This window comes from Salvelinus alpinus, chromosome 16 (assembly GCF_045679555.1).
Source record: "Salvelinus alpinus chromosome 16, SLU_Salpinus.1, whole genome shotgun sequence".
NCBI classification, from domain to species: domain Eukaryota; kingdom Metazoa; phylum Chordata; class Actinopteri; order Salmoniformes; family Salmonidae; genus Salvelinus; species Salvelinus alpinus.
The window spans coordinates 42,711,003-42,723,435 of record NC_092101.1 but is presented as its reverse complement, the minus strand read 5'-3'; the positions used below and the strand labels follow the sequence as shown (position 1 = coordinate 42,723,435).

At 40.5% G+C, this 12,433-nt stretch overlaps 2 protein-coding genes across 3 annotated transcripts; one reads left to right on the top strand and one right to left on the bottom strand.

Annotated features, from left to right (window-relative positions):
* The first annotated feature begins 36 nt into the window (after window positions 1-36).
* Window positions 37-5,076, top strand: LOC139541538 (probable rRNA-processing protein EBP2). Its single transcript, XM_071346290.1, has 9 exons — window positions 37-253; window positions 386-469; window positions 608-783; window positions 900-1,023; window positions 2,860-2,949; window positions 3,056-3,131; window positions 3,265-3,394; window positions 3,528-3,723; window positions 3,878-5,076. Exons 1-9 carry the CDS (start codon window positions 125-127, stop codon window positions 3,923-3,925), a joined length of 1,053 nt encoding a protein of 350 aa, XP_071202391.1. The 5' UTR covers window positions 37-124; the 3' UTR covers window positions 3,926-5,076.
* On the bottom strand, window positions 4,637-8,411 carry LOC139541539 (cilia- and flagella-associated protein 144-like). 2 transcript variants are annotated; one of them, XM_071346291.1, is made up of 4 exons: window positions 8,146-8,411; window positions 7,953-8,015; window positions 7,615-7,718; window positions 4,637-7,434 (listed from the first exon to the last, which is right to left on the bottom strand). In XM_071346291.1, exons 1-4 carry the CDS (start codon window positions 8,390-8,392, stop codon window positions 7,321-7,323), a joined length of 528 nt encoding a protein of 175 aa, XP_071202392.1. In that variant the 5' UTR covers window positions 8,393-8,411; the 3' UTR covers window positions 4,637-7,320. The 2 variants fall into 2 exon arrangements, with proteins under 2 accessions (XP_071202392.1, XP_071202393.1); XM_071346292.1 differs by having other exon boundaries at window positions 7,314-7,424.
* Window positions 8,412-12,433: the final 4,022 nt, after the last annotated feature.

Genomic DNA, 12,433 nt, shown 5'->3' with positions numbered 1-12,433 from the left:
AAAACTTCGGATAGGAACCTTTGATTACTTCGGGGCGGGTGTTTCACCGGAAGACATTTTCGGTGTACCCTTTACAGACGCCAATTCCTTCTCACGTGAACCGCTCCATGTGAGCACGGATTTTATGGTATTTGGTCCACAAAATCACTGTTTGTATCCAATCATTCTCGTTAACAATACCATGGATATTATTGAAGATGACGAGCAGTTAGGTGAGACGTCTGAGGAGGACAGCGAATTATCTGACGGAGAGGTAACCGGGTATTTTATAGCGTGCTAGCTAACATTAGCCAGATTAGCTAGCTAGTTAACTAACAATGTATCCGTTAACGTTGTGTAGGTGCTTTACAAGGCGTAACTGTGCTGTGTTTTTCGTTTTCATTAGCTTCAAGATGCATTCGCAAAGGGATTGTTAAAGCCTGGGTTGAACTTTACAACACAAGAACCAAAGAAGATTGTCAACAATGTGGTGAGTGTTGACATGCGCACGTGTCTGCGACCAGAAAGCCACCCTTGTCTATCTCTCATTCATGCTTTATTCGACTCATAAGTCACACATGATTGGCTGTTCTAATATGATCCATATTTGATTCGTGGTTGTGGACAGGCGGGTTTGAAACAATGCCTCGCTGACTTTCGTAAGAACACACTACCCTGGATAGAGAGGCTGGACATGGTCAATCTCCCCGCTGATGACGTCGTTGCCAAGTCCGAGGGCAGACTCGACAACAAGGCCAGCGAAGACATCAACCCAGATGACGACTTCCAGAGAGAGATGTTCTTGTGAGTGTCTAATGTCCATACAGGCTCATATCAGTGGACAGATAATTTGTTGTCATGGTGCTGTCCTAGTCATAGCAATTGTAAAACATATCCTCTCTTTCATTGGTCTCTTCCAGTTACCGTCAAGCCCAAGAAGCTGTTCTGGAAGCGATGCCCCGGCTACTGAAGCTGAAGATAGCCACCAAGAGACCCGAGGACTACTTTGCAGAGATGGCCAAGTCAGACCAGCAAATGCAGAAGGTAGGATGTCCTGATCTGCCCTTACTCCCAGAGAGATCTTGCCATCTGTCTTTATATGTATGTGGCTGAATTGCATCAGGTTTGGATTGATCTCTCTGACACCCAAACTGTTGAATAGTAATGTTGTTCAGCTATTCCTTTAGCCAGTAATTCAAATCACATTTTATTTGTCACTTTTATTTGCTGAGTAAAACAACCTTACACTGAAAGTTTTTTTTGTGTGTGTGTGTGTAAACGTTTATTTAACTAGGCAAGTCAGACGGCCTAGGAACTGCCTTGTTCAAGGGCAGAATGACAGATTTTTACCTTGTCAGCTCGGGGATTCGATCTTCAAACCTTTCAGTTGCTGCCCCAGGTAGCCATCGTAAGTAAGAAGCTACCTGCTTACTTACAATGCAGTTCAAGAAATAGAGTTAAGAAAACATTTACTCAATAAACTGAAGTAAAACATTAAAACTAACACAATAAATTAACAATAACGAGGCTATATACAGGTACAAATTACCTCGACTAACATGTAGGTAAAGTGACCATAGATAATAAACAGCGAGTGTTAAAACAAAGGGAGTGGTCAATGTTTTTGCAGGCTTTTGGTAGATACATGCATGAAGACTAATAAACATTGATTTGCAAAAGGTATCGTGATGAAAATAAATATCCTCTGTAAATCACATTGGCTATGTGTTGGAGGTTGGTTCAGACCGATTATGCAATTAGAAGACAACCTGTCTTGCACTTGTGCTTTCTAAGGAACTTGCAACATTGTATCATGGTAGTGGTGTTGTAATACTGGTGGATTCTCGGAACAGATGGATTTTAAGGTTGTTGCTAGATGGAGTACAGCTGCAGTATTTTAGCTAAGCATAACCCTTTCCCTAACCATGACCTAATTCTCCTAACCTACTACGTAAAGTCACTACTATTCCCATAGTTGTACTTTGTAGCCACAACCGTAGAAGCAATCAGTCCCGAGAAACCATCAGTATCACCACAATGTTGACGGACACAACTGTAAGCACACGGGAGAAGTGTTTTGGTATTTTATGACGTTTTGCTAGATTACTCTTCATAAAAGAGAACTTTTTCATACCTAGTCCACCAAGGAGGAGTATTCCACTGATCTAATGCCTGGTCGAGTAGTTGGCTTAAAAATGCTAAAAACTGTGACGCTTGCTTGATAGCTAACTAGCTACTTTACCAAGGATGGAGGCACAGACAAGTGGAAAAATAAATTGACTCCGCAGCAGCAGAGGATATTGGCAAGCTAAATGGATGGAGGGGGACATGCTTTGTGCAAGGAGCCAACATGCACTTGGTAGGCTATCATTTCTTGTATTATAATTGCATTAATTTCCGTGACGGTCACAATGAATCGGCAGTGGGCACTCCTAACAAAGCATTAAGAATTTAACATAGTCCAAATTGTGTATGCATACGCACAGCGGTGTTCTAGAATATTGGACTGTTGGCTTTCATACTTTTCTAATTCTCAGAGCAGTTCAAGAAATTTGTGTCACTGTCAATGCATTCTAATGAATAAAGGATGCGTACCGGAGACGTATTTGGTGGGAATTGTAGGGATGTGCACATTCGGGCTGTTCGTCCCTCGCGGCTGTTTGTCTCAGAGCAGTGTAGCTAAGTATGTCACAATGGGGCGGCGGACTATCGACTCCTAGTGTCTGTGGACCATGAATTACGCTTTACCCTACACGTGGCTGGCATCCAACTGAGATTCTATTTGATATGCACATTTGTCCAGCAATTTCAAATCTGGTTGACTGTCACGGAAACACTAGTGTGGTCATCAATAATGCGATCCTTTATCTTTTCCTACAGATCAGGAAGAAACTCATCACGAAGCAGATCATGATGGAGAAGTCGGAAAAGGCCAAGAAACTAAGAGAACAAAGAAAGTATGGCAAGAAGGTCAGTCTCCATTCATCTTACACGACAGCAGTGGGGGTCTCACTGGAATTTGACTCTAATATTATGTCCTCTTGGTGAATGTGATCTTATGAAATTGTTGTTGTAGGTACAAGTAGAGGTTATTCAGAAGAGACAGAAGGAGAAGAAGGCCATGATGTCTGCAGTGAAGAGGTATCAAAAAGGTGGGTCCTCAGTTCCACATGTTTTGTTTACCACCCAAGTCACCCATCTTGTTTGCACTATTTTGGTTGGTAAGTTGATTTGGGTGACATCTGCTAAATGTGATTCATAACGGTGAACACCCTCCTCTCGTAGGCATGACTGACAAACTGGACTTCCTGGAAGGAGATCAGAAGACTGCTAAAGGAGGCGCTCCAGCTAAAGGAGGTGCAGGGAAAGGGGCCGGTGGCCAAACACCTGATAAAAAGGCCATGAACAAGAAAGGGTAAGATGCCGCACAGACGTGGGAATGTTGTTCACGATGCTTATTCAACTACCTACCTATATTCATTGTATTCAGTGCTTTTATACCAAATCTATATGTACTTGGACTAAAACTGAAGTCTCTGACTTGACAGGCCCAATGCTAAGAGGAAGTATAAAGACCAGAGGTTTGGCTTTGGCGGGAAGAAAAGTGGAACCAAGTGGAACACCAAGGACAGCCACAACGATGTGTCAGGGTTCCGAGCCAAGGTGGCTCATGGGAAAGGAGGAAAGGGGGGGAAAGGAGGCAAAGCAGGACCAGGCGGAAGGGGCCCCGCCAAAGGAGGGACTGTAAGTCAGACAGACAACCATGATTGGGTCATACAACATCACAATCTTTGAATTAAAATATTGTGTTTATAGTGTTGGTACATTTTGTTTGTTATTGAAAAAAGTTAGTTATTTTGTCATTTTGGTCCTTGTTTTTTCTCTTCTATTTCTTCAGAAACGACTGGGCAAGAATGCACACAAGAAGATGAAGGGTCGCTCCTAAAGAGGTGTGTGTTGTCTTTGGTCTTTGCACACTGCATCCCAACTTCTGGAAGGAAGTAATATTAGAGAGAAGTCCTCTCTTTCTCTTCTTGATCACACACACCACCCTTCATGGAGCCCTTGGGGCAGTGGACTGATGTGGAGGCCCTTTGTGTGATGATTTCCCAAGATGTCCTTCCTAGAGTATCACCAAGGCTACAACATGTCCTTCCTAGAGTATCACCAAGGCTACAACATGTCCTTCCTAGAGTATCACCAAGGCTACAACATGTCCTTCCTAGAGTATCACCAAGGCTACAACATGTCCTTCCTAGAGTATCACCAAGGCTACAACATGTCCTTCCTAGAGTATCACCAAGGCTACAACATGTCCTTCCTAGAGTATCACCAAGGCTACAACATGTGGACATGGCTGCATGCAAGCTTTAGAATGTCTCCATATGAAAACCGGACAGAGCGGTACCAAACATGCCAAATTCAAGTTTTTTTTTTAATGGTTTAAACCCCTAACATGAATATGGACATCAACGTATAATGACATTTTTATTATCGTCAGTAAAATAAATCCATGTATCTTTTAAAGGAGATCTTTATACATTGTTGTAAGGCGTCTACGTTTGTGGAACGATTTGCTGAAAGTGAAAACAATGATGAAGCCACTTCCACAAATGTATGTCATCTAGTTTGAGTAAATACTTGATAGATTTTTGTAAAATGCACACTTTGCAAGTCTGCTTATTGACCCTCTGATTCACTACCTTTAGTGATGTGACATTTCTAATATTGAACAGCTGTCATGTTTGGCCTTTTCCATGTATCAATATTATTAATGTGTAGTGGGCCAATGTGTTACTTTCTATAGATCTGGGTAAATGTTTCTTCTGCAAACAGGTTCTCTTCATTTGTTGCCGGTATGACAATAGTTGGCACATTTTAGGCAAGAATAACCCCTTCTCTAGCCTGAGTGCCAGTCTGTTTGTGCTATTATACCAGCTAATTTCATGCTGAGTTTTGCTTGACAATGACTGATGGAGATGGCAAGAGCACAAACAGATCTGGGACCAGGATACACCTGCATCTGTTTAACTTGAATAATTGATTAGTATGCTGCTTCATGTTTCTCTCTTGTTTGTTATAAACTGGGTGTTTCGAGCCTTGGTTCTGATTGACTGAAAGCCGTGGTATACGGTCTGATATACCACGGGTGTGACTATTTATTTTCACTCTTCTAATTATGTTGGTAACCAATAGCAAACTTATTGTCAATACGGGGGCGCTGTTTTCACTTTGGGGAAAATCGTGCCCAAATGAAACGGCCTCGTACTCTGTTCTAGATCATACAATATGCATATTATTATTACTATTGGATAGAAAACACTGAAGTTTCTAAAACTGTTTGAATTATATCTGTGAGTAAAACAGAACTCATTTGGCAGCAAACTTCCATACAGGAAGTGAAAAATCTGAAACCGAGGCTCTGTTTCAGGGCCTGCCTATTCAACTGGCTTTTATTTATCGATATGCATGCACTTCATACGCCTTCCACTAGATGTCAACAGGCTGTGGAATGGGGTGTCTAGCTTGATCTGAGGCCGAACAAGAGCTTTTGGAGTGACAGGTCCGGTATTTTCTTTGTCTTCAACGGTGCGCGAGGGACCTCGACATTGTCTTCTGAAAAGCGTTCGGTATACACGGCGAATATCTCCGGGTCTGATTTTATTTTATACATATGATAATAACATCATAAAGTAGGTTTTTTCAACCGAGTTTTATCAGTTTATTCAACGTTTATTGGGACTTTTGGAGTTTTCCGTTCTTTGCGCCAAGAGAGGATGGGAATGTTAGCAACCTTGGCTAGCATTGTGGCGCGAATTCGACAGAAGAAATGGACATTCTAAAACCAAACAACGATTTATTCTGGAAATAGGACTCCTTGTACAACATTCTGATGGAAGCTCAGCAAAAGTAAGACAACATTTATGATGTTATTTCGTATTTTTGTGTAATATGTTGTCTATTATCCGCCGTGTTGGTGAGCGCTGTCTCACAATAACCCAAGCTGTATGTTGTGGTAAAGTTATTTTTTAAAAATCTTAACACGGCGGTTGCATTAAGAACCAGTGTATCTTTCATTTGCCATACAACAAGTATTTTTATGTAAAGTTTATGATGAGTTCTTTGGTCAGATTAGGTGAGTGTCCAAAATATTTCCGGACATTCTGGGGAAATGTTTCTACGTATTCACAATGTATAACCACGATTTGCAGCTCTAAATATGCAAATTTTCGAACAAAACATAAATGTATTGTATAACATGATGTTATAAGACTGTCATCTGATGAAGTTGTCCAAAGGTTAGTGATAAATTTTATATCTATTGCTGTTTTTTGCGAAAGCTACCTTTGCGGTGAATAAATGCGTTTTTGTGTTTGGCTATTGTGGTAAGCTAATATAATTCTATATTGTCTTTTCGCTGTAAAACACTTAAAAATCGGAAATATTGGCTGGATTCACAAGATGTTTATCTTTCATTTGCTGTACACCATGTATTTTTCTTAAATGTTTTATGATTAGTATTTATGTATTTCACGTTGCTCTCTGTAATTATTCTGGCTGCTTTGGTGCTATTTTTGATGGTGGCTGCAATGTAAAACTATGATTTATACCTCAAATATGCAAATTTTCGAACAAAACATAAATGTATTGTATAACATGTTATAAGACTGTCATCTGATGAAGTTGTTTCTTGGTTAGTGACTAATTTTATCTCTATTGTCGGTTTTGTGAAAGCTACCTATGCGGTGGAAACATGGTGAAAATATGCGGTTGTGTGTTTGGCTATTGTGGTTAGCTAATAGAAATACATATTGTGTTTTCGCTGTAAAACATTAAAAAAATCAGAAATGATGGCTGGATTCACAAGATGTTTATCTTTCATTTGCTGTATTGGACTTGTGATTTCATGAAAATTATATTATATGATATCCCTGTCCCGTTAGGCTAGGCTAGTCAGCTTTTTTGATGAGGAGGATCCCGGATCCGGGAGGGTGATGAAGTAGAGGTTATTAAGGCACCTTGGGGGTTTGTGGTACATGGTCAATATACCATGGCTACAGGTTGTGCACAAGAACAGCCCTTAGCTGTGGTATATTGGCCATATACGTGGTATATTGGTATATATACCAATATATGTGGTATATTGTGGTATATTGGCCATATACCACACCCCTTTGGGCCTTATTGCTTAATTACATTAGGTCTGCCTGCAACCAGTTACATTGTGTTTCCTTTGGACAGTAAAGTAATATTCTTCATAGCTGTGTTTCCATAAACATTTTATCCAGTAAAGAGACCAATGAACCAGGTTATCATAATTCAGTCTGGTAGGCTGTAGATCTAACCCAGGTTCTGTGTCTGTTCTTTCAGACGCCATGCTGCATCCATGTACTTGGTGATCTCGGAGTTCTGCCGTGACCAGTTCAGTCTTCTATCGCTGCGATCTGAAACAATCTCAGGGCAGAAAAGCTAATTTAGAGGGCTGTAACAGTGCCACAACAGGCTTAGGACACTCAGACAGGGGACATGACAACTTGTTACAACAAATACCTGGGAGTAAAGGGGACAACTTGTCAAACCATTTTGAAAAGTAGCTATTTTCCTGATCATCACTCACAAAGAGGGGTTTCTTACCAGAGGTCTGGATATCCAGCCTATCTCCTGGCTCTCAGTTTGGGGGTGAGTGTATTTCTTGGTTGGCTCCAAACAAGCCCTGTGGAGGGCCCTTAGGAAAGCAGCTGGGGGATAAAACAATCTTAGACAGGGATTCCCAAACTGTCCTGGGTGCACGTTTTGGTTTTTGCCCCCGCACTACACAGCTATTTCAAATAATGGAGTTGGTTATTTTAATCAGCTGTCCTTGGGTAAAGATCAAAACGTGAACACGGAGGGCCCCAGGACAGTTTGGGAAACCCTGATCTAACAGACTGGCCAACATCTCATAACATTGAAGAGCTATTAGGCATACTTACGGTCCTCCTGCACTTTGTCGTGTGTCTTGTTGCCAGCCATAGGTTTGTCAGTCAAAATGTGAACTGAGAAGTGAAAGATGAGAAAAAGTGGTTGTTCATCATGAAATTCCTCCTCGTTCACATAATTCATCATGAAATTCCTCCTCGTTCACATTAGTCCACACATCTTTCTACAGAGGTGGAATGTGCTTACATCTTTTGTACGGGTTGATGCTAAATAGCGTGTACACTTTTTGGCTCTTATTCTCTTTCTTTATGGTCTCGATGTGAATTGCGTTCTGATTAACAATATCCGCAGGATCCTTTTCTTTTGACTGCTTAGTCGATGCCATCCTGGTTTGTATAAATTCGGATACAATACAGAAAAAAGACGAGAGACGATACGTAGTGTGCAGCTTTATAGCAAACCAGCCCACGACACGAAATACAAAGTGTATCATTCGCAAAAATTATTTTGTTCTCTCGTTGCCTAGCAACCATAAGCAGAAGCCCAGATAGAATGTACGGGTACTTAGTGGCCACACGAGGGCGCACAGTACTCATTTTATATCAGTCACAGCCATGGATGAAATTAAATTGCCTTTATATCTGTGCAGAGCTACAGGGGCTGTAGTACTGTGCTCTTGCCCTGATAGCGGAGAGAGTACATTATTTCTGTCTTGTGGTGTAATGCTATTTTTTTAGGTGCAGGACCGCATTTCTCAATACAATGTTGTACCGACAGATGTAAACTATTTACTATTATTATAGAATATGCATAAAATGCATCCTCCAATTGCAACGTCTGTCTAAGCCCACACATATTGTTTCAAGAAAATTATATATTTTTAATAACCTCAAACACCAAGTTAGGCGTACCTCATTTCAAAATAGGCCATCATCACTGTCAATCATGAATGATAGTTCTTCACGTTTTACCGGTGAAATGTGCCTTTGAACGGGGTAGTCCGTACCAGCGCACCAGTTTGTGTCAAGAACTGCAACGCTGCTGTTTTTTTTTTACGCTCAACAGTTTCCCGTGCTCATCAAGAATGGTCCACCACTCAAAGGACATCCAGCCAACTTAACACAACTGTGGGAAGCATTAGGGTCAACATCGGCCAGCATCCCTGTGGATGGTGTAACGTTAACGTTATAGGCCTACTATGCTATGCTATTATATTTGCTTCTGTTATGTAAAATACCAATTCATCATTATGTGATGTTACGGGACATTGATTCAGCTTCAGAAATCATTTTCCAGAAATATTTGTAACAGCTACTTTTATTCTCAAAATATAACAATTGAGGCACTCCAGCAGCACAACACCACTGCTTGTAGGCCTCCATTAAACCAATTTACTGCACCGTTGGCAATTGAAAAACATCAAAGAACATGTTTTCCGATCAATTTAAACCAAGTATGCTTGTTTGATATCTAGCTAGAGGTACTATATCAAACGCTATTGGGGTTTTAATCTTTACATGATCCGCTCCTTTCCATCTTAATGCGCTTGAGACAATCAGTTGTGACAAGCTAGAGGTGGTATACAGAAGATAGCCCTATTTGGTAAAAGACCAAGTCCATATGATGGCAAGAACAGCTCAAATAAGCAAAGAGAAACGACAGTCCATCGTTACTTTAAGACAATAAGGTCTGTCAATATGGAACATTTCAAGAACTTTGAACATTTCTTCAAGTGCAGTCGCAAAAAAAATATATGTATATACAGTTGAAGTCGGAAGTTTACATACACCAAATACATTTAAACTCAGTTTTTCACAATTCCTGACATTTAATCCTAGTATAAATTCCCTGTTTTAGGTCAGTTAAGATCACCACTTTATTTTAAGAATGTAAAATGTCAGAATAATAGTAGAGAGTGTGTGTGTGTGTGTGTTATTTCAGCTTTTATTTCTTTCTTCACATTCCCAGTGGGTCACAAGTTTACATACACTCAATTAGTATTTGGTAGCATTGCCTTTAAATTGTTTTACTTGGGTAGCCTTCCACAAGATTCCCACAATAAATTGGGTGAATTTTGTCCCATTCCTCCTGGCAGAGCTGGTGTAACTGAGTCAGGTTTGTAGGCCTCCTTGCTCTCACACACTTTTTCAGTTCTGCCCACAAATTTTCTATGGGATTGAGGTCAGGGCTTTGTGATGGCCACTCCAATACTTAGACTTTGTTGTCCTTAAGCCATTTTGCCACAACTTTGGAAGTATGCTTGGGGTCATTGTCCATTTGGAAGACCCATTTGCAACCAAGCTTAAACTTCTTGACTGATGTCTTGAGATGATGCTTCAATATATCCACATAATTTTCATCCCTCATGATGCCATCTATTTCGTGAAGTGCACCAGCCCCTCCTGCAGCAAAGCACCCCCACAACATGATGCTGCCACCCCTGTGCTTCACGGTTGGGATGGTGTTCTTCGGCTTGCAAGCATCCCCCTTTTTCCTCCAAACATAACGATGGTCATTATGGCCAAACAGTTCTATTTTTCTATCAGACCAGAGGACATTTCTCCAAAAAGTACAACCTTTGTCCCCATGTGCAGTTGCAAACCGTAGTCTGGCTTTTTTATGGCACTCTTCTTCCTTGCTGAGCGGCCTTTCAGGTTATGTCGATATTGGACTCGTTTTACTGTGGATATAGATACTTTTGTACCTGTTTCCTCCAGCATCTTCACAAGGTCCTTTGCAGTTGTTCTGGGATTGATTTGCACTTTTCGCACCAAAGTACGTTCATCTCTAGGAGACAGAACGCGTCTCCTTCCTGAGCGGTATGACGGCTGCGTGGTCCCATGGTGTTTATACTTGCGTACTATTGTTTGTACAGATGAACGTGGTACCTTCAGGCGTTTCGAAATTGCTCCCAAGGATGAACCAGACTTGTGGAGGTCTACAATTTTTTTCTGAGGTCTTAGCAGATTTCTTTGGATTTTCCCATGACGTCAAGCAAAGAGGCACTGAGTTTGAAGGTAGGCCTTGAAATACATCCACAGGTACAACTCCAATTGACTCAAATTATGTCAATTAGCCTATCTTTTGCACACCAGTATTTCTACTTGCACATCATCATCTGCACGTCTATCACTCCAGTGTTAATTTGCTAAATTGTAATTACTTCGCTACTATGGCCTATTTATTGCCTTACCACCTTACACCATTTGCACACACTGTACATAGACTTTTTTCTATTGTGTTATTGACTGTACGTTTGTTTATTCCATGTGTAACTCTGTGTTGTTGTTTGTGTCGCACTGCTTTGCTTTTTCTTGGCCAGGTGGCAGTTGTAAATGAGAACTTGTTCTCAACTGGCCTAGCTGGTTAAATAAAGGTGAAATTTAAAAAATAACAATAAATAATCAGAAGCTTCTAAAGCCATGACATAATTTTCTGGAATTTTCCAAGCTGTTTAATGGCATGGTCAACTTAGTGTATGTTCACTTCTGACCCACTGGAATTGTGATTAAGTGAAATAATCTGTCTGTAAACAATTGTTGGAAAACTTACTTGTCATTCACAAAGTAGATGTCCTAACTGACTTGCCAAAACAAACTATAGTTAACAAGAAATTAGTGGAGTGGTTGAAAAGCGAGTTTTAATGACTCCAACCTAAGTGTATGTAAACTTCCAACTTCAACTGTATATTTAGCCAACCTGGACTTGGGTAAATGTAACATAGTATGATATGTTTTGTATGGTATGTATTAATTTGTGTTTGTCCTTCTGTCTTATGTAACCATATCAAACGTAACATATCATACTAATTTGAATGTCCCGAATTTACATTTACTATGTTGCGTCTAGTCTATGAGACCAGGCTGCAATAGCCTGAAATTATTGCTTGGTCAATAATTATTTGTGTCTGAGTTTTTTTCTTATTTTTGGGACTGCTGCTGTTTTAATTCTGAGGCTGTTGTAGTGTTATATATTGATTTAGGGTTTTCATAGGGAGCCATTTGTCTTGTCTTGGGTTTATGTTATAGGCCTACTAGGTTTTGAGGGTGGTTATCAATCTTTCTTTTTCAGAATGTTCTTACATTTGTCAGGCAGGCAGACATAGGCAGATGATACTTGGAGTACTTTAGTGTTCAGCTACTCTCCATCTGTTGAAGGGAGCGTCTTTGTGTTGCTGATGTCGTCTACTGGGTTGACAGATATGCATATTTAACAGTAATGGAAACTTTGAGAAAGTACAGTCACTGCTAACTGGCTGCACAGTGCTGTAGAAACCCGAATTGAGGTTTTCACACTGTGCAGAACTGGGCTTGAGTTAGCCTGCCATCTGTACTAACCTTGTGGGGACACAATTCAGTCCCATTCAAAATCCTATTTTCCCTAACTTTAACCCCAAAACCTAGCTCCTAACCCTAAAACTAACTCTAGCTCCTAACCCTAAAACTAACTCTAGCTCCTAACCCTAAAACTAACTCTAGCTCCTAACCCTACAATTGTTGTTAGTTTACTATACTTCTGGAGACTTCTGGTCCCA